A 21,097-nucleotide genomic window follows, 5' to 3' on the forward strand; every position below is an offset into this window, starting at 1 on the left:
ACTATGGGTTAAATACACACCATATATTCACAATGGTAAATACAAACTTAAATCATGAACTTTATGGGGCTACCGTATCAATAATGTCACTGGGTCCGGCGTTGTATAAAATGTATAAAGTGAATTAGATGTATTCTATAAAATGTCTCACCGCTCATGATGAATGCCTCTCAGGGAACTTCACATGTGCAGGTTTTGGTGTACTTTTACTCTGAGTTTCTTGTATTAAATAAAAGAAATAAAAAAAAAAGGAAAATGCAATAGAAAAAAATGTGACATTGCACTAATCAATGGGTACCTTCCCCCCCTGCCCTCGCACTCACACTGGGCAGCATGTGTGTACATATAACATACCTTTTTAGGCAATTAATGACTCAATGTCTGTGCCCGGGGCTCAACTGTGATTTTACACTCCGTGATTATCACAGTTTGTGCAGTGCGATATTGTGCGTTATCTCCACTAATGTTAACCTACAGAAGGGTGCTACAATTTTGAAAAAAAGCCACTGACCCAAAAAATGCAAGACAAAAAAAAGCTACCTATGAAAAACTCAATGTTTGTGGTGTGTTCAATATTTCACTATTGACTTCAGGCTAATCTGGCCGCAACCAAAATACACCAGAAAAAACACCACAGAAATTTTTTCCTAAAAACGCTGCGTGTCAAGCTACCCTTAAGGTCCTTTCATACAGGTAGATTTTCGCCCGGTAAACAAGCACCAAACGGCAATACAGAATAGATCATTGATTGGAATGTATGGGGATGAATGATGGTTAATATGATCGTTTGTCCCCATACATTTGCATCTTGTCGGCAGAACATCCCCTGTTTACACAGTGAGATGTGCTGCCGACAGGCGACCATTTTTCTGTCTGCATAAAAGATCCAATTAGCTGATCGCTGCCCTATTTTCACAGGGCAATGATCTTGAACGAGCATTTGTTCGAACAAACGCTTGTTCGTCCGATCATTGGTCTGTGTAAAAGTCAGTCATTACCCTCTCACATTAACTCTTTGTGAAGAGTTTAGTCCCAGGCAGCCTTCATACTGTAAATTACCACCTTACTTAAGTGTCCACTCCATATGTGCCCTCCCCACACAAGAGATACCACTTGTGCGGTTGTATTTTCTTCAGGCTGTTTACATTGACCTCCATGTTGTACTGTTTAATAGACCAATGCAGACAATGTTAACATATAAACCATCCAGTGTTTGTGTCCTCAATCATTTGTGATCTGGGGTCTGTATAAAGACGACGGGGGTCTACTATGTGGTCTATATCTTTATTTAGGGGGTCTGGTGTGTGTAGTCTGTATTTGCTTAGGAGGTCTGGTGTGTGATCTGTATTCATTTTGTGGTGTGCTGAAGTACAAATATGTACTATTTGTGATTCAAATGCCGTAGGTTGGGGGAGTGTCCTATATTATTGGGCGGGGCATAAGAAAATATTTTTGCTGCACTGCTTTTTGTTCCTCATTTTGGAATATCCCTGTTGTCCATTCTCAAATGTATGCACTAATATGAATTTAGCTTAGCATCAATCGTGGGGAAAATGTTTGAGGGGCTATTGAGGGACTATACACAGGATTATGTGACAATAAATAGTATTATAAGTGACGGCCAGAACGGTTTTACTAAGGGCAGAAGTTGTCAAACCAACCTGATTTGTTTTTATGAAGAGGTGAGCAGAAGCCTAGACAGAGGGGCCGCTGTGGATATAGTGTTTTTGTACTTTGCAAAGGCATTTGACACTGTCCCTCATAGACGTCTAATGGGTAAATTAAGGACTATAGGTTTAGAAAATATAGTTTGTAATTGGATTGAGAATTGGCTCAAGGACCGTATCCAGAGAGTTGTGGTCAATGATTCCTACTCTGAATGGTCCCCAGTTATAAGTGGTGTACCCCAGGGTTCAGTGCTGGGACCACTATTATTCAACTTATTTATTAATGATATAGAGGATGGGATTAATAGCACTATTTCTATTTTTGCAGATGACTCCAAGCTATATAGTATTGTTCAGTCTATAGAAGATGTTCGTAAATTGCAAGCTGATTTGGACACACAAAGTGTTTGGGCATCCAGTTGGCAAATTAAGTTTAATGTAGATAAATGTAAAGTTATGCACCTGGGTACGAACAACCTGCATGCATCATATGTCCTAGGGGGAGCTACACTGGGGGAGTCACTTGTTGAGAAGGATCTGGGTGTACTTGTAAATCATAAACTCAATAACAGCATGCAGTGTCAATCAGCTGCTACAAAGGCCAGATATAGTCGTGTATTAAAAGGGGCGTGGACTCGCGGGACAGGGATATAATATTACCACTTTACAAAGCATTAGTGAGGCCTCATCTAGAATATGCAGTTCAGTTCTGGGCTCCAGTTCATAGAAACGATGCCCTGGAGTTAGAAAAAATACAAAGAAGAGCAACAAAGCTAATATGGGGCATGGAGAATCTAAGTTATGAGGAAAGATTAAAAGAACTAAACCAATTTAGCCTTGAAAAGAGACGACTAAGGGGGGACATGATTAACGTTTATAAATATATTAACCCCTTCGGGGCGAAGACATTTTTTTATTTTTTATTTTCCTTTTTCACTCCCCGCATTCCAAGAGCCATAACTTTTTTGTTTTTCCATCAATAGAGTGGTGTGGGGGCTTATTTTATTTGCAGAAGGAGTTGTAGTTTCTTTTGGTACCATATAATGTACTGGGAAACGGAAAAAAAAATCTTTGCGGGCTGAAGTTGGAAAAAACTGAGATTCCTCAATTGTTTTCTGGGTTTCATTTTTACAGTTTTCACTGTGCGGTAAAAACGACAACTTATCTTTATTCTGTGGCTCAATACGATTACGGTGATATCAAATTTATATAGTTTTTTTTATATTTGACTACTTTTATTGATAATAAACTCTTTGTTAAAAAAAAAATGTTTTGTGTCGTCATATTCTGAGAGCCATAACTTTTTATTTTTTCACCGATTGAGCGGTGTGAGGGCTTATTTTTTTGCGGGACGAGCTGTAGTTTTTATCGGTACCATTTTGTGGTACGTAGAACTTTTTGATCACTTTTTATTACATTGTTAAATAACGCTATATTGTAATAGTTCAGACTTTTACGGATGCAGCGATACCAATTTTGTTTACTTTTTTTATTTTTTACATTACTTTAGGGGGAAAATGGGAAAAGGTTGTTTTTTTGAACTTTTAATAGTTATAGATTTTTTTTCCATTACTAAACACTTTTTTGCACACAATTTATTAGCCCCCCCTAGGGGACTTGAACCAGCGATCGTTAGATCGCTGGTACAATATACTGCAATACTAACGTATTGCAGTATATCGTAATTTTTACAGGCATCTGATAAGCCCGCTGTAAATACAGCCAACACCCGCAGCATATGGAGCGCGCTCATAGCGTGAGCGCGCTCCAAACATCACCCCCCACACCTGGATGTAACCGCACGTCAGGGTGCGCGAAGGGGCTAATGGCACATACAAAAAATATGGTGAAATCCTGTTCCATGTAAAACCCCCTCAAAAAACAAGGGGGCACTCCCTCCGTCTGGAGAAAAATAGGTTCAACCTGCAGAGGCGACAAGCCTTCTTTACTGTGAGAACAGTGAATTTATGGAATAGCCTACCGCAGGAGCTGGTCACAGCAGGGACAGTAGATGGCTTTAAAAAAGGGTTAGATAATTTCCTAGAACAAAAGAATATTAGCTCCTATTTGTAGAAATTATTTACTTCCCCTTTCCCATCCCTTGGTTGAACTTGATGGACATGTGTCGTTTTTCAACCGTACAAACTATGTAACTATGTAAATATGAATACATTTCCCATAATTTTTAACAGGGAAGAAATATTTAAATGAATTAAATTAATCATTACCTACTTAATATGAATATTATACCACATATATTTTTGTAACTTTAAAGAGGATTGGGGGATCCTTCGTTCTAGCACCGGTGTCGCTGTGATGTGTCAAGAGTTAACAATGAACACTGGTACCACATTGGATTAAGCACATTTCAAGATATATTGGATATATTTAACACTTTTTTTTTTTTAGCATTTATTATTGGAATATGAATGCCCCCACGAACACAAAAGACTAAAACAAAAAAACATTGTTTTCTTTGAAGCACCAGAGAAGCGTTTAGATTTGCCATAATTGAGTTACTTGATCTGAGGGTATTTCTGGCTGTGACATGCTTGATTTAAAAAACAATGACGTTATCTGTTTTTCTATCTGTTCTGCACTATTCAGTGCACTTGAGTACTGCTATACTCAGGAGGAACCTCTTTTCCAAAATCACAAACAGAATGCCAGAGCTACAGTGAAGACTGACACATGAACAAGCACAGTTTCAGTAAAAGGAACGAGCAGCTGTTGCAGACATATTTTTGGGGGCTGATTTCCAAGCGCCGCTATTTTAGGGATGGCGTAATTTTATGTAGATAAATAGTTAATGTAAGGGACACCTCTTGATTTCTGGCCAATGACATCACATTAATAAATAGTGTCACAGCGAGCACTGTGCTGAATGATGCCAGGATACTTTCTAATGTCACCAGACAGGAAGATCTGATATCACTAAATCATTCATCCAGCAGATTATGTTAGTGAGAATGGAACATTCTCTACGGCAGTGAAATAAATATTCACATGTTCAGATATCACGTAAATATAAAGTGGAAATGTAAATACAAGAATAAAGTAAAACATGCTGAGGCAGATTTAGCAACTCTGTCACTAGGAACGGGTTTGGCGCTCTGAAAAAAACCTGTCATAAGGCCCCATGTACACGGTCGTATTACATTTTTTGAGTATACTTAGCTATACATTTTAAAATACTCTGTACTAGTTCCAATAAAGAAATGTAGGGACTGGTAATCCGGATATCCAGTCCACCTTATGTCACAGTATAAGGCGCGCTGATAGCACTACTATATTAACATATATCGATCAGCAAAAAATATTCAGCACACAGTTGGTTTTCAACTCACTGTATGGCTTGTCCTGTGTTCACATTATACTTGTAGAACCAAATCAATAAATTGTGTTTTTATTGGCCTGTTAGAGAAAGGTCTTTAGGTATTTTATTATTACTTTTAAATTATATCCCTTCCCAGGCCACTATTTCTTCCCCAATATCTGTGTAATATAGAATTGTTTATAGAATACAAGCAAACCGTGTGTTATCATTTATAATTAAATGGTATACACTAATTAACCCCTTCCCTCTTTGGCCACTTTTGACGTTCCTGACAGAGCCTCATTTTTCAAATCTGACATGTTTCACTTTATGTGGTAATAACTTCGGAATGCTTTTACCTATCCAAGCAATTCTGAGATTGTTTTCTTGTGACACATTGGACTTTATGTTATTGGCAAAATTTGCTCGATACATTCAGTATTTAATTGTGAAAAACACCAAAATTTTGCCAAAAATGGCAAAAATTAGCATATTTTTCTAAATTTAAATGTATCTGCTTGTAAGACATTCAGTTATACCACACACAATTGTTGCTAACTAACATCCCTGTCCCCATGTCTACTTTAGATTGGCATCATTTTTTTAACATTCTTTTATTTTTCTAGGACGTTACAAGGCTTAGAACTTTAGCAGCAAGTTCTCACATTTTCAAGTAAATTTCAAAAGGCTATTTTTTCAGTTGTGAAGTGGCTTTGAGGGCCTATATATTAGAAACCCCCAAAAAGTCACCCCATTTTAAAAACTTCACCCCTCAAAGTATTCAAAACAGCATTTAGAAAGTTTCTTAACCCTTTAGACGTTTCACAGGAATTAAAGCAAAGTAGAGGGGAAATTTAAATTTTTTTTTTTCTTTTGCAGAAATTCATTTTTAATAAAAAAAAATTGTAACACAGAAAGTTTTACCAGAGAAATGCAACTCAATATTTATTGCCCAGGTTCTGCAGATTTAGGAAATATCCCACATGTGGCCCTAGTGTGGTAATGTACTGAAGCACAGGCCTCAGAAGCAAATTTTTTTTCATTTCCACAAGGACTAAAGGGGAAAAAGCACCGCAAACTGTGTAAAACAATTTCTTCGGAGTAAAACAATACCCCACATGTGGTCACACGGCAAGGCTTAGAAGGGAAAGAGCACTATTTGTCTTTTGGAGATCACATTTAGCAGGAATGGTTTGCGGAGGCCATGTCGCATTTGCAAGGCCCCCGAGAGAACAAAACAATGAAAATGGCCAAAAAGTGACTCCATTTAGGAAACTACACCCCTTGAGGAATCTATCCATGGGTGTAGTGAGCATTTTGACCCCTCAAGTGTTCCATAAAATTTATTAGAATTGGGCAGTGAAAATAAAAACAATCCCTTTTCGTAAATAAGATGTAGCTTTAGCTCAACATTTTTCATTTTCTCAACAAATAAAGGAACAAAAGAACACCAACATTTGTAAAGCAATTTCTCCAGAGTACGGCAATACCCCATATGTGGTCATAAACTGCTCTTTGGGCACACGGCAGGGCTCAAAAGGGAAGGCGCGGCATTTGGCTTTTGGAGTGCAGATTTAGCTAAATTGGTTTCTGGTCACATGTCGCATTTGCAAAGCCCCTGTGGGACCAAAAAAGTGGAAACCCCCCAGGAATGACCACATTTTGGAAACTACACCCCTCAAGGTATTCACCTAGGGGTGTAGTGAGCATGTTAACCCCGCAGGTGTTTTGCATAAATTAGTGTGCACTTGATGTTGCAGAGTGAAAATTGGATTTTTTCCATAGATATGCGAATATGTGGTGCCCAGCTTGTGCCACCATAACAAGACAGCTCTGTAATTATTAGGGCAGATACAGACGGACGTTGCGTTTTTGCGCGCGCAAACAACGCAGCGTTTTGCGCGCACAAAAACCATTTGACAGCTGCGTGTGTCATCCGTGTATGATGCGCGGCTGCGTGATTTTGCGCAGCCGCCATCATAGAGATGAGGCTAGTCGACGCCCGTCACTGTCCAAGGTGCTGAAAGAGCTAACTCTTTCAGCCCCCTCGACAGTGAATGCCGAACACAATATCGAAAAACCTGTTGAAAAAAAAGAAAAAGTTCGTACTTACCGAGAACTTCCCGGCCGTTGCCTTGGTGACGCGTCCTTGGTGACGCGTCCTTGGTGACGCGCCTCTCGACATCGGGCCCCACCTCCCTGGATGACGCGCCAGTCCATGTGACCGCTTCAGCCTGTGCTTGGCCTGTGATTGGCTGGAGCTGTCACTTGGACTGAATTGTCATCCCGGGAGGTCAGACTGGAAGAAGAAGTCGGGAGTTATCGGTAAGTCAGAATTTCGTTTTTTTTTCTACAGGTTCATGTTTATTGGGATCGGAAGTCACTGTCCATGGTGCTGAAACAGTTTAACTCTTTCAGCACCATGGACAGTGACTATCTCCTGACGTCGCGTACCGATAATTTTTTTGCCGGGTTCGGCCAAAACGAGTTCGGCCGAACCCGGTGAAGTTCGGTTCGCTTGTCCGGCTTCGCTCATCGCAAAGACACTCCGTTTGGATGTTCGGAAACAGAAAAGCACGTGGTGCTTTTCTGTTTACATTCATCCTTTTGACAGCTGGTGCGCTGTTTCAGTCGGTTCGCACGGAAGTGCTTCCGTGCAACCTGCGTGGTTTTCACGCACCCATTGACTTCAATGGGTGCGTGATGCGCGAAATACGCAGAGTTATTGAACCTGTCGCGCTTTTTGCGCAGCAGACAAACGCTGCGCAAAAAGCACGGACTGTCTGTACTGCCCCATAGACTTGTATTGGTCCATGCGTGCCGCGTGAAAACCACGCGGCCCGCACGGACCGAATACACGCGCGTGTGAATCCCCCCTTATGCTGTGTTTCCCGGTTTTAGAAACACCCTACATGTGGCCCTAATCTTTTACCTGGACATTTGACTGGGTTCAGGAGTGAAAAAGTACCATGTAAAATTGAGGCCTAATTTGGTGATTTACAAAGTATTAGTTCACAATTGCAGAGCCTCTGATGTGAAATAACACAAGAAACCGCTGAGTAGTGATCCCATTTTGGAAACTACACCCCTCAAGGCATTTATTAAGGGGTGTAGTGAGCATTTTCACCCTACAGGACTTTTCCATAAATGATTGCGCTGCGGATGGTGCAAAGTAAAAGTTTACATTTTTCCCTAGATATGCCATTTCAGTAGCAAATGTGTCATGCCCAGCTTGTGCCACTGGACACACACACACACACACACACACCCCAAAAATTGTTAAAAGGGTTCTCCCGGGTATGGCGATGCCATATATGTGGAAGTAAACTGCTATTTGGGCACGCTGTAGGGTTCAGGGGGGAGGGAGCACCATTTGGCTTTTGGAGCGTAGATTTGCTTGGTAGTAGTTTTGTTTAGTATTGCTGGTGTTTCCGTTTATAATGTGGGGGCATATGTAAGCTGGGCAGAGTACATCAGGGGCATAGTCAAGTGGTATAATAATTGGGTTATTAAAAACCAGTAAAATAATCCATAGATGTGTGTTACACTGTGAAGCAATCCTTTCTGCATAGGCCAGTATCGCACTGATAAATGTCCTTCCTTATACCCCTTTTGGTCCACACTTCGCGTCTTTGCAGTTTGGGGAATTTTGCTGGGAAAGTGTTGTCCTGGTATAATACGGGCGCCCTCGCTTCTAGCTGATATGTTTGGGCCCTCCCCTTCCTGGTTAACAAGTTTTAGGACCTTGAAAATTCACCTCTTGAAACAGAAGAAATGTTCCCCTCGGGCCTGCACAACTGCACATTTTTTATTTCCTGACTTATGGAAGCCTTAACCAATTAAATTTTTTTCATAGACGTAGCGGTATGAGGGCTGTTTGCGGGACTATAGTTTTTATTGGTACCATTTTGGAGTACATGCGACTTTTTGATCACTTTTTATCCTAATTTTGGGAGGCAAGGTGACCAAAAAACAGCAATTCTAGCATAGTTTTTTAGGTCTTTTTATACAGCGTTCACCATGCGTTATAAACTACATGTTGACTTTATTCTGCGGGCCAGTACGATTCCGGCGATAGCTAATTTATAGCACTTTTTTATATTTTACAACTTTGTGCACAATAACATTACTTTTGTAAAAAGAATGTATTTTTTCTGTCGCCATGTTGTGAGAACCATAACGTTTTAATTTTTTCGTCAACAGAGCTATATGAGGGCTTGTTTTTTGCGAGACGAGCTATAGTTTTATAGGTACCATTTTTGGGTACATGCAACTTTTTGATCACTTTTTATTCCAATATTTGTAGGGCAAAGCGACCAAAAAACAGAAATTCTGGTATATTTTTTTTATGTTTTTTTTTACCGCGTGGAATAAATAACATAATATTTTTATAGCTCAGGCCGTTACGGTCGCGGCGATGTCTAATATGTATGGTTTATTATTTTTTTTCAATAATAAAGGACTTGCTAAGGGAAAAAGGGCAAATGTCTGTGATTTTATTACTTGAAACTTTTATTATATGTTTTAAAACTTTTTTTCACTTTTGTTTTTACCCTTTTTTATTCTTTTTTTAAACACTTTTTTTTCAAGTCCCACTAGGGGACTTGAGGGTCCAACTGTCTGATTTTTTTTTCTAATGCATTTCACTACTTATGTAGTGCAATGTATTAGATCTGTCAGTCATTCACTGACAGCAAGCCTCTGGGCGGGGGCCTGGAAGGTTTCTGTGCTAGGCAGACTGGGAGGCCAGTATTAGGCCTCGGTTGCCATTGGAGCCACCGAAACCCATGCAATTTCATTGCTGGTGTGTCGATGAGCTGCAAACAACTTAAATGCATTGTTCGCTTTTGACCGCTGCATTTAAGGGGTTAATGGCGGGGATCTAAGCTAGTTCCGATTTTTCAGCCATTTTTCGGGACGTTTACGGCCTGGAAAAACGGCAGAAAACACTACGTGTGCACATACCCTAAGAGACACAAAATGTAAAAAGTGCTTGTTCAGTACAATGTCCAGCCATCTTTTATACATATGGGGTATTACACATAAAGCTGCATGAGCCGGTCACCAGCCAGTATCTGTCCATGACAGACATAGAAATGAATTAGGGTGCAAGGGGTTTGGGGGATACTGCTAATGACTAATGTAAAAGGGGGCCAGGGAAAGGAGTTTGTTATATTCCTGTCCTGTCTAAAAAGATGTGTTTTCAGGGTATGTTTAAAACTGTGGATGTTGGGAATTAATCTGATTGTCTGGGGCATGGCCGCCATCAGGAATTTCTGGGCCCCATACAGCCGAGATGTCTGGGCCCTCTCCATTACAGGGGTGGGCAACGGAAATTGTGGCACTCACGTTTGTACGTTATACGCATTAACTGATTTTGGTGCTGATGTCAACTACAGTGAAGGAAACCATGGAGCAGGCAGTGGGATTTTGATCTATTTAGCCAAATTGTATCCCACTGTATGGCATACAGTGGGATACGTCGCCCGGGGAATAGCCCAGGGGAAACTCCTGAAGTCACTGTCCATGAACAGGGCTGGTGCCTTCTATTAGCGCTCTGCCTCGGGACTATGGCGCTGTTCCAGATGTCCATATACGTAAAGTGACATCCGAAGCTTTGCAAAGCCTGAGTACTTGGCCGGAGCCTCGGCAACCCCTGGAGAATCCCCTGACGTCACTTTAGATATATGGACAGTGATGCCAGGGACAAAGTCCACGGGTAGAGCACTTGTGATGCTCTGCCTGGGGACTTCGGCATTGGAAAGCTCCTGACATCACTATCCACATACTAATGTCAGGAGCGGTATACGTTTTTTTGTGGAATCTCTCAGGATGGAATAGCAAAGTCTACTACGCTATTCCATCCTTCAAAAATAAGGTACACCGACGCAGGCTAAAAGGACGTAACTGAGACCTATGAATTATCGTCTACGTTGTTTATAGTGTACGTTAGGAGATTTCCTGACATACACGATAAACTTAGGGCAACAACATGATGTGAAGGGAGCCTTAAGGGAAGGGGAGCACTTGTGAGGATGTAAGGAGCACTAATGCTCCGTTCTTAAAGCGTGTAGCAGATCCGCACGAGAATAAGGCCCTGTTCACACGTTTTTCGCAATGGAAACCGCGTTGGAAACTGTCCGAAATCGCCTTCTATTGATTTCAATGGGAAGCGGAGGCATTTTTTTTCCCGCTCGCGGAAAAAAGAAGCGACATGCCCTTTCTTCGGGCATTTCTGTCTCTGACCTCCCATTGACATCAATGGGAGGCAGAGAAAGCCTGAAGGAATTTCGAGGAAGATTTTTCTGCCTGCAAAAAACTGTGTGAACAAGGCCTAAGTCCCATTGTCATTCAAAGTTGCTTATCCTCGGCTAAGTAGCATGCTACTTATTGCTGTGGTGGATTTATTTTCATGGTGCGGACTAAAATACACGTGGACATTTTTTCGTAGCATGTGAACTGGGTTGCGGAAACCTCATATGCATTGAATGCAGAATCATCGGCATGTCATCGGATTCCGTATGAAATCCAACATGTGTGAACGGGGCCTTAGGATCAATGCACACAATGCGTATTACGTGCGGAAAATCCGCAGCGTAATACAGTACCAGCATAGTCAATGAGATTCCAGGAAATCTCATGTACACGCTGCGGTATTTTTCAAGACTGAAATTGACCTGTGATGCATTTTTTAGAATCCACAGCATGTCAATTTATCTTGCGTTTTTGCTTGCGAATTCTATCTGCCTAGTGCAGAGGAAAATCGCACCAAATCCGCAGTATGAAAACGCGCCGAAAAACGCATCAAAACAGAAAAACCGCACCGAAAAACGCATCAAAAACCGTGCGATTTTAGCTGTGGAATTATGTGCGTATACCTGTGGTTTTGATGCGGATTTTGTGCACCAAATTCCGCAATGTGTGCGTGTAGCCTTACAGATTTTGCTAGGGATTTACAGCAAATTAACCCTTTATATAGTAAAGGATGATATACGTTACAATTCTGCAACATAATAGGCATGCAGCTGATTTAAAAATCAGCAGCACATCCTAAATTCCATGCAGATTTTTTTTCTGCTGCATGTACATGGGGTTTTGAAGACCCCATTCACATGAGTTAGGGCTTATTCAGACTAACGTGTTAATCGTCCGTGTGAAGGACGTTTTTTTTAACGGCCGTCACACGGCTGCATGTATTTCTATGGGGCTATTCACACGGTCGTTTTAACGGACCGTGTGAGGGGCCTGTAAAAAAATAGGGCATGTCCTATTTTTGTCCATTTTCACGGATCCCGCAATAGACTCAAGTCTATGAGGGATCTGTGAAAACGGGTCCCGCGGGGGTGCAAATCGGCCATGAAAAACGGCCGTTATTCACGGCTGATATCATACACGTTCATCCGAATATAGCCTTATTTTTTAATCTGTAGTGAATTTTCAATGCGCAATCCGCACCAAAAATAGGAGACAAGTGGCCTTATTCAGACGTCCATGTTCGGTTTGTGATATACGGACCGTGTATCGGCCATATTTTCCGGACCGATCACAGTTCAGGGAGCCGGTTTCTAGCATCACAGTTATCTATAATCATAGGAGTCCATCCCTTCCTGTGGGAATACTGTCCTTGGTCCCGTACTGAAAACATGATTACAGTGCGGGGACAGTATTCCCGCGGAGAGGCAGTGACTCCTATGATTGTAGATAACTATGATGCTAGGAGTCCGGCTCCCTGAATTGTGGTCGGCCTGGGATATACGGCCGATACACGCTCCCTATATCATGGACTGAACACGGCCGTCTGAATAAGGCCTTAGTCTAGTTACACAGTGCGGTCAAATCCCATTTTTTTGCCATAATTTTTGCAAAATCACGGCAAAAACGTGATTTGACCGCACTGTGAGAATATAGCCTAGCAGCACTATTCTTTCATGTTTTGTATCCTTGTTTTTATGCAATTTTCGTAATTGATTTTTATATAATCGCAGCATTCAAAAAAATGCTAGCGAAACGAAAAAACAAACATTTGTAGGGTAGGGGGAATGGGAAGCAGGATGGAGAGGGAGGGCACTCACCAGCCTGCAGGTCTAGTCGGCTGTGTAGAGAAGGATGTGTCTGGTGGGCGGCTCTCTCCACACGGAGCTTCTGCTTACATGCTGCATCTTCCCCTTCTGTAAGTCCTCTCAGGGCCCCAGCATTAGTTACTTCAGAATAAGGAACGGGCCCTATTACACTGCAGGGTCCGTTCCTTTCTCCAAGTGACTAACGCTGGGGCCCTCATTCAAATGTATAAAGCAGCTGAGCGGACGGGCCCCTATTTATTTTATCATTGTGGCCGGGCCCCTGACAGCAGTACCAGTAGTACTGCCCTGATGGTCTGGGGTAGTGCAGTCCAGAGAACTGGTGCAGCATGAGAAAAATCTTGGAGACAGGAGTGGGAGGTTAGGATTATGGCGGATGTTAATCTAAGGTCGTTGGCAGAACGTAGAGTGCGAGTAGGGTGGTAGACGGAGATGAGGGAGGAGATGTAAGGAGGTGCAGCACCGTGGAGAGCTTTGTGGGTGAGAGTAATAAGTTTGAATTTAATTCTGAAGGGGATGAGCAACCAGTGCAGTGACTGGCAGAGGGTAGATGCGTTGGTGTAGCGGTTGGTCAGAAAGGTGAGCCTAGCTGCTGAATTAAGGATAGATTATAGAGGGGAGAGTTCAGTGAGTGGATTACCGATTAGTAATGAGTTACAGTAGTCAAGACGAGAGTGAATCAGAGCCACAATTAAGATTTTGGCTGTTTCCAATTGTCATTGCCAGGTGGGATTTAATCAGAAAAGGTTTTCTTCATGATATTTCCTTTTTAAGCAAGAAACATCTTATGTTTTAACAGGTTCCCAAACGTTGGCTGTGTTTTTACGGCCACCGGTCAGGGTCTATGAAGTCCGCCGTATAGACTAATTACGGCGGCACTTCAGAGAGTGTGCACGCGCGATCACGTGCACACAGCCCTGTGCCCTGGCTGTTGCTAATAGCCCTGGGCACTGGGCAGAGTATCAGGGGCCAATCTTTTGGTCCCTGAACATGTGATCGCTGTGACCAATCACAGCGATCACATGCATTTCTATGTAAAATATAGTGTGCACTCGGTCACGTGCACACAGCCCTGTACCCAAGCGACAGCCTCGAAATCTTAATGATTTACAGATGATCTGCAAAGAAGAGTGGGCCAAAATTCCATTTAACATGTGTGCAAACCTCATCATCAACTACAAAAAAACGTCTGACTGCTGTGCTTGCCAACAAGGGTTTTGCCACCAAGTATTAAGTCTTGTTTGCAAAAGGGATCAAATACTTATTTCTCTGTGCACAATGCAAATAAATATATATAATTTTGACTATGTGATTTTCTAATTTTTTTTTTAGATAATCTATCTCTCACTGGTAAAATTAACCTAGCCTAAAAATTCTAGACTGTTCATGTCTTTGACAGTGGGCAAACTTGCAAAATCAGCAAGGGATCAAATACTTGTTTCCTTCACTGTATATATATATGTATATATATATGTATATATATATATATATATATATATATATATATATATATATACACTACCGTTCAAAAGTTTGGGGTCACCTAGACAATTTTGTGTTTTCCATGAAAACTCACACTTATATTTATCAAATGAGTTGCAAAATGACTAGAAAATATAGTCTAGACATTGACAAGGTTAGAAATAATGATTTTTATTTGAAATAATAAGTTTCTCCTTCAAACTTTGCTTTCGTCAAAGAATGCTCCATTTGCAGCAATTACAGCATTGCAGACCTTTGGCACTCTAGCTGTTAATTTGCTGAGGTAATTGGGAGAAATTTCACCCCATGCTTCCAGAAGCCCCTCCCACAAGTTGGATTGGCTTGATGGGCACTTCTTGCGTACCATACGGTCAAGCTGCTCCCACAACAGCTCTATGGGGTTGAGATCTGGTGACTGCACTGGCCACTCCATTACAGATAGAATACCAGCTGCCTGCTTCTTCCCTAAATAGATCTTGCATAATTTGGAGGTGTGCTTTGGGTCATTGTCCTGTTGTAGGATGAAATTGGCTCCAATCAAGCGCTGTCCACAGGGTATGGCATGGTGTTGCAAAATGGAGTGATAGCATTCCTTATTCAAAATCCCTTTTACCTTGTACAAATCTCCCACTTTGCCAGCACCAAAGCAACCCCAGACCATCACATTACCTCCACCATGCTTGACAGATGACATCAGGCACACTTCCAACATCTTTTCAGTTGTTCTGCGTCTCACAAATGTTCTTCTGTGTGATACAAACACCTCAAACTTCGATTCGTCTGTCCATAACACTTTTTTCCAATCTTCCTCTGTCCAATGTCTGTGTGCTTTTGCCCATATTAATCTTTTCCTTTTATTAGCCAGTCTCAGATATGGCTTTTTCTTTGCCACTCTGCCCTGAAGACCAGAATCCCGGAGTCGCCTCTTCACTGTAGACGTTGACACTGGCGTTTTGCGGGTGCTATTTAATGAAGCTGCCAGTTGAGGACCTGTGAGGCGTCTATTTCTCAAACTAGAGACTCTAATGTACTTGTCTTGTTGCTCAGTTGTGCAGCGGGGCCTCCCACTTCTCTTTCTACTCTGGTTAGAGCCTGTGTGTGCTGTCCTCTGAAGGGAGTAGTACACACCGTTGTAGGAAATCTTCAGTTTCTTGGAAATTTCTCGCATGGAATAGCCTTCATTTCTAAGAACAAGAATAGACTGTCGAGTTTCACATGAAAGCTCTCTTTTTCTAGCCATTTTGAGAGTTTAATCGAACCCACAAATGTAATGCTCCAGATTCTCAACTAGCTCAAAGGAAGGTCAGTTTTATAGCTCCTCTAAACAGAAAAACTGTTTACAGCGGTGCTAACATAATTGCACAAGGGTTTTCAAGTGTTTTCTAATCATCCATTAGCCTTCTAACACAGTTAGCAAACACAATGTACCATTAGAACACTGGAGTGATGGTTGCTGGAAATGGGCCTCTATACACCTATGTAGATACTGCATTAAAAAAACAGACGTTTGCAGCTAGAATAGTCATTTAGCACATTAACAATGTATAGAGTGTATTTCTGATTAATTTAATGTTATCTTCATTGAAAAAAACTGTGCTTTTCTTTAAAAAATAAGGACATTTCTAAGTGACCCTAAACTTTTGAACGGTAGTGTATATATACATCTATATATAATCTGTTAGAAAAAGAAATATATCGAAGGCCTCATATTTGATGTTTAGGACACCAGAGAATGCTCCCAGTCTGAGGATGTCAAACGACTGACTGAAAGACATTTTATCACTCCCGTTCCCCAAACACCAGCTAGAAGCAACCCCCAGAAAAAGTGCTGTGTCTGCAGAAAAGATGGGCGCCGCAAAGATTCCCGATATTTCTGTCCCCCATGTCCCTCACAACCAGGACTGTACATTGACCCATGTTTTAAAAAATACCACACTGTTCTGAATTATTAGATTTTAGTTAATTAGTTGAAAATATATTTGCCCTACATTAAATTTTTATTTTTCCACTGATTTTACTCCAAGGGTGAGGGAGGGAATGGGTGGGGTGGGGGGGGGGGTGGATATCATGTTTGCATATTTTCTAAAGTTCAACTGCAGGAAAGTAGCATTTGCATAAACCTGCAATTTCTTATTTTAGGAAACCCAAAAAGATTAATTCCCATTATAACCCTAGATGAATATTTTGGGATCTCTGCTTCAAGAGCAGATATTTTGGAAGTGTTATAGAAACTGTTTAGTTTTGTAAAACCAGCTTTGAAAGAAGGCGATTTGTGAAATAAGCTTCTTCTATCCTCCGCCCTCCTACATCTCTATTTGAAAAATAAAACACACATATTTGGTATCTCCATGCACAGGAGAAGTGGCAGAATGTGAAAGGAGATTAATTTTGTCCATGGTCTATACTGTGTGTGGAAAATGCTCATGTAAACTGACGCATTTGCCAAAGAAATTGAAATTTTATTTTGTTCCATCTTATTCAAGAAACTTTCAGAAGAAAACTGGACTGTCTAAAAATATGATAAACCCCTTGAAGAAAACCTTGTGGGGTCTACTTGTGTGAATGAAGTCATTTATGGGGTGTTTCTAATGTTTCAGCAGCATTAGGCCTCCCAGAAAACAGTATGCTGCTATAAAATCGAATGCAGAATTCCTGGACCGAAAAGGCCAAAAAGCCTCCTTTTATGCCAAGCCATGGCACATGCCCCCACGGTGAATAAAGCACACATATTTTGTATCCCCATGCATGGGAGAAGTGGATGAATGTGAAAGGAGATGAATTTTGTCTGTGGTCCATACTGTGTGTGAAAAATGCTAGCATAAACTGACGCATTTGCTAAATTCTTGCATTTTTTTTCCAATTTTGGCCACTTTAGAGAAAAAAATAAAAATGATCTATACTGGCAAATGCCATTAAAACAAAGCCCTATCTGTCCTTTAAAAAGAGTGTACAATTCAAAGATGAACTTTATTTACCTGCTGAGTTATAATCATTTAAAGGGAATGTGTCGCTAGAAATTATTATTATTTTTTTTCAGTTAAACAGTTAGTATTTAAGTGATTAAACATTGTTTTAATTTTTTTAATCTTTTCACAAGTCAGGAAATATTATAAATTAGATTCTAATTTATAACATTTCCATGTGCTGGTCACTAGAGGGAGAAATTCCCAAAATTGCAGCATTGCAATGTGGTAAAGCAACCTCATTGCTTTATGCTGCAAATTTGGTGTAGATACACACGCTCTAGTGTGCTCACACAATCTCCACTTCCTTATCCTGGCTAGTGCCAGGAGAAGGAGGTGGTTGAATCTTCTAATCCTCCTACACTGTGCATTCGCTCAGAAATGGCGGCACACAGTGTAGGAGGATTAGATACAGTGGTAATCAGACAGAAGTGATCAGCCCATTCAGTTATAAAATTTGATTCATCTACCTAAAAAAAAGTACCATTATCTTTAATCAGGTTACTACAATTCTATAATATTCAATTGATATAATGTTACACCATATCAAACTAGATCACATTTTTATTTAAATAAATTGTGAACCCTACACCCATGTTGGGGTATATAAAACAAAGTAGATTAGCTGTTTTATCCCTTAACTATAGTTTTATACATTTTTTCCACAGAGTAAATGGAGGATAAAAGAAAAAAGAGGAGTCCAAAAGTAAGTGTACCACAGACGCTTCCACCTGCTCCTGTGAGAAGGGCTTCTGCTCCTCCAAGTAAGAGTGCCACCTTCAGTCTGGGCCTCCCACACCCACCCTCACCAATGCAAAGGAATAAGATCAAGAGGTAAATTCTGTATCCATCGCTCTTAGGAAATGTGTACATTGTTACCAGTAGTAAAGAATAGGACATAGACAAGTTTTCATGTTATATTGACTTGTCTTTGTCGGCAGTACTGTCAAAAAGATGGATACCACAACAATACCACGACCGACTCCATTGTAAGGCTTTATTCAGCTGAACGTGTGTAAAATCAGCCGTGAAAAACGGACTGCGGGGACCGGAGCGGGACCCGTTTTCATGGATCCCTCATAGACTTGAGTCTATGAGGGATCCAACAAAACGGACAAAAATAGGACATGTCCTATTCTTTCAAGGGCCGTTCACACGGTCCCTTAAAACAACGGCCGTGTGAACAGCCCCATAGAACTACATGGAGCCGTGTGACGGCCGTTAAAAAAACGGTCGTCACATGAACGATTTCAACAGTCGTCTGAGTCAATTGGCCCTTCGGCGGCATTAAGATCCACCAAACGACGGACCCGGCACTCTGTTATGAATGGAAGCCACAACACATGTGTGAACATAACCTTAATACTTTACCCACTGATTTTGTTGGCCTACAGTGAAGGAAATAAGTATTTGATCCCTTGCTGATTTTGTAAGTTTGCCCACTGTCAAAGACATGAGCAGTCTAGAATTTTTAGGCTAGGTTAATTTTACCAGTGAGAGATAGATTATATAAAAAAAAAAAAAGAAAATCACATTGTCAAAATTATATATATTTATTTGCATTGTGCACAGAGAAATAAGTATTTGATCCCTTTGGCAAACAAGACTTAATACTTGGTGGCAAAACCCTTGTTGGCAAGCACAGCGGTCAGACGTTATTTGTAATTGATGATGAGGTTTGCACACATGTTAGATGGAATTTTGACCCACTCCTCTTTGCAGATCATCTGTAAATCATTAAAATTTTGAGGCTGTCGCTTGGCAACTCGGATCTTCAGCTCCCTCCATAAGTTTTCGATGGGATTAAGGTCTGGAGACTGGCTAGGCCACTCCATGACCTTAATGTGCTTCTTTTTGAGCCACTCCTTTGTTGCCTTGGCTGTATGTTTCGTGTCATTGTCGTGCTGGAAGACCCAGCCACGAGCCATTTTTAATGTCCTGGTGGAGGGAAGGAGGTTGTCACTCAGGATTTGACGGTACATGGCTCCATCCATTCTCCCATTGATGCGGTGAAGTAGCCCTGTGCCCTTAGCAGAGAAACACCCCCAAAACATAATGTTTCCACCTCCATGCTTGACAGTGGTGTTCTTTGGGTCATAGGCAGCATTTCTCTTCCTCTAAACACGGCAAGTTGAGTTAATGCCAAAGAGCTCAATTTTAGTGTCATCTGACCACAGCACCTTCTCCCAATCACTCTCAGAATCATCCAGATGTTCATTTGCAAACTTCAGACGGGCCTGTACATGTGCCTTCTTGAGCAGGGGGACCTTGCGGGCACTGCAGTATTTTAATCCATTACGGCGTAATGTGTTACCAATGGTTTTCTTGGTGACTGTGGTCCCAGCTGCCTTGAGATCATTAACAAGTTCCCCCGTGTAGTTTTCGGCTGAGCTCTCACCTTCCTCAGGATCAAGGATACCCCACGAGGTGAGATTTTGCATGGAGCCCCAGATCGATGTCGATTGACAGTCATTTTGTATGTCTTCCATTCTCTTACTCTTGCACCAACAGTTGTCTCCTTCCCACCCAGCGTCTTACTTATGGTTTTGTAGCCCATTCCAGCCTTGTGCAGGTCTATGATCTTGTCCATGACATCCTTAGAAAGCTCTTTGGTCTTGCCCATGTTGTAGAGGTTAGAGTCAGACTGATTAATTGAGTCTGTGGACAGGAGTCTTTTATACAGGTGACCATGTAAGACAGCTGTCTTTAATGCAGGCACCAAGTTGATTTGGAGCGTGTAACTGGTCTGGAGGAGGCTGAACTCTTAATGGTTGGTAGGGGATCATATACTTATTTCTCTGTGCACAATGCAAATAAATATATATAATTTTGACAATGTGATTTTCTTTTTTTTTTTTTATATAATCTATCTCTCACTGGTAAAATTAACCTAGCCTAAAAATTCTAGACTGTTCATGACTTTGACAGTGGGCAAACGTACAAAATCAGCAAGGGATCAAATACTTATTTCCTTCACTGTATGCTTATTGTGAATAAAATTAAATTCACATATTCTCTGTGAAAAATAAATTAAAAAAATGACCAGCTTTACTGTACCATTAAAGGGGACATGAACACCCCCTTCCTGACCCTTATACAAAAAATTGCAGCCATTTTGGTAGCTCTTTGTCCAGATATTAAATGAAGCAGGTCAATCTTTCTTTCCTAGCAGGAAGTCCCAGAAAGGTCTGAGGAACAACAAAACTCTTAGGCCTCATGCACACGACCGTAGCCGCGTGCACGGCCCGTGATTGAGGCACGGACGCCCGCAATTCACGGACCGTGCACACATTGATCTCAATGAGCCCAGACCGCAAACTTGGACCGTATAATGACTTTTTGCGGTCCGGACCATAAAAACCACGGTCGTGTGCATGAGCCCATAGAAATGAATGGGTCCGCAATTCACCCGCAGATTTGCGGGTGAATTGCGGCCACAAAAACACGCTCGTGTGTATGGGGCCTTATCTTTCCATGTCTCTGAGCTGCGGTAACACAGTTCTTAGTGATAATATGTATTTAGAAATCACTTTCTGAGTAGGTTTTGACTTTGGTTTACAGGGCAAATATTATTAATAAGCTATAAAAAAA

The 21,097-nt window shown here is 41.2% G+C and overlaps 1 protein-coding gene across 1 annotated transcript in view; it reads left to right on the plus strand.

The window, feature by feature from the left end:
- CCDC28B (coiled-coil domain containing 28B) overlaps nucleotides 1-21,097 on the plus strand; it is a 78,756-nt gene that overhangs the window by 549 nt on the left and 57,110 nt on the right. Inside the window, exon 2 of the mRNA XM_075850487.1 lies at nucleotides 18,175-18,340. Within this exon, the coding sequence (XP_075706602.1) occupies nucleotides 18,180-18,340 (161 nt within the window). The 5' untranslated portion in view covers nucleotides 18,175-18,179. The remainder of the gene's footprint in view (nucleotides 1-18,174; nucleotides 18,341-21,097) is intronic.

This window comes from Rhinoderma darwinii, chromosome 2 (genome assembly GCF_050947455.1).
Source record: "Rhinoderma darwinii isolate aRhiDar2 chromosome 2, aRhiDar2.hap1, whole genome shotgun sequence".
In the NCBI taxonomy this organism is placed as follows: domain Eukaryota; kingdom Metazoa; phylum Chordata; class Amphibia; order Anura; family Rhinodermatidae; genus Rhinoderma; species Rhinoderma darwinii.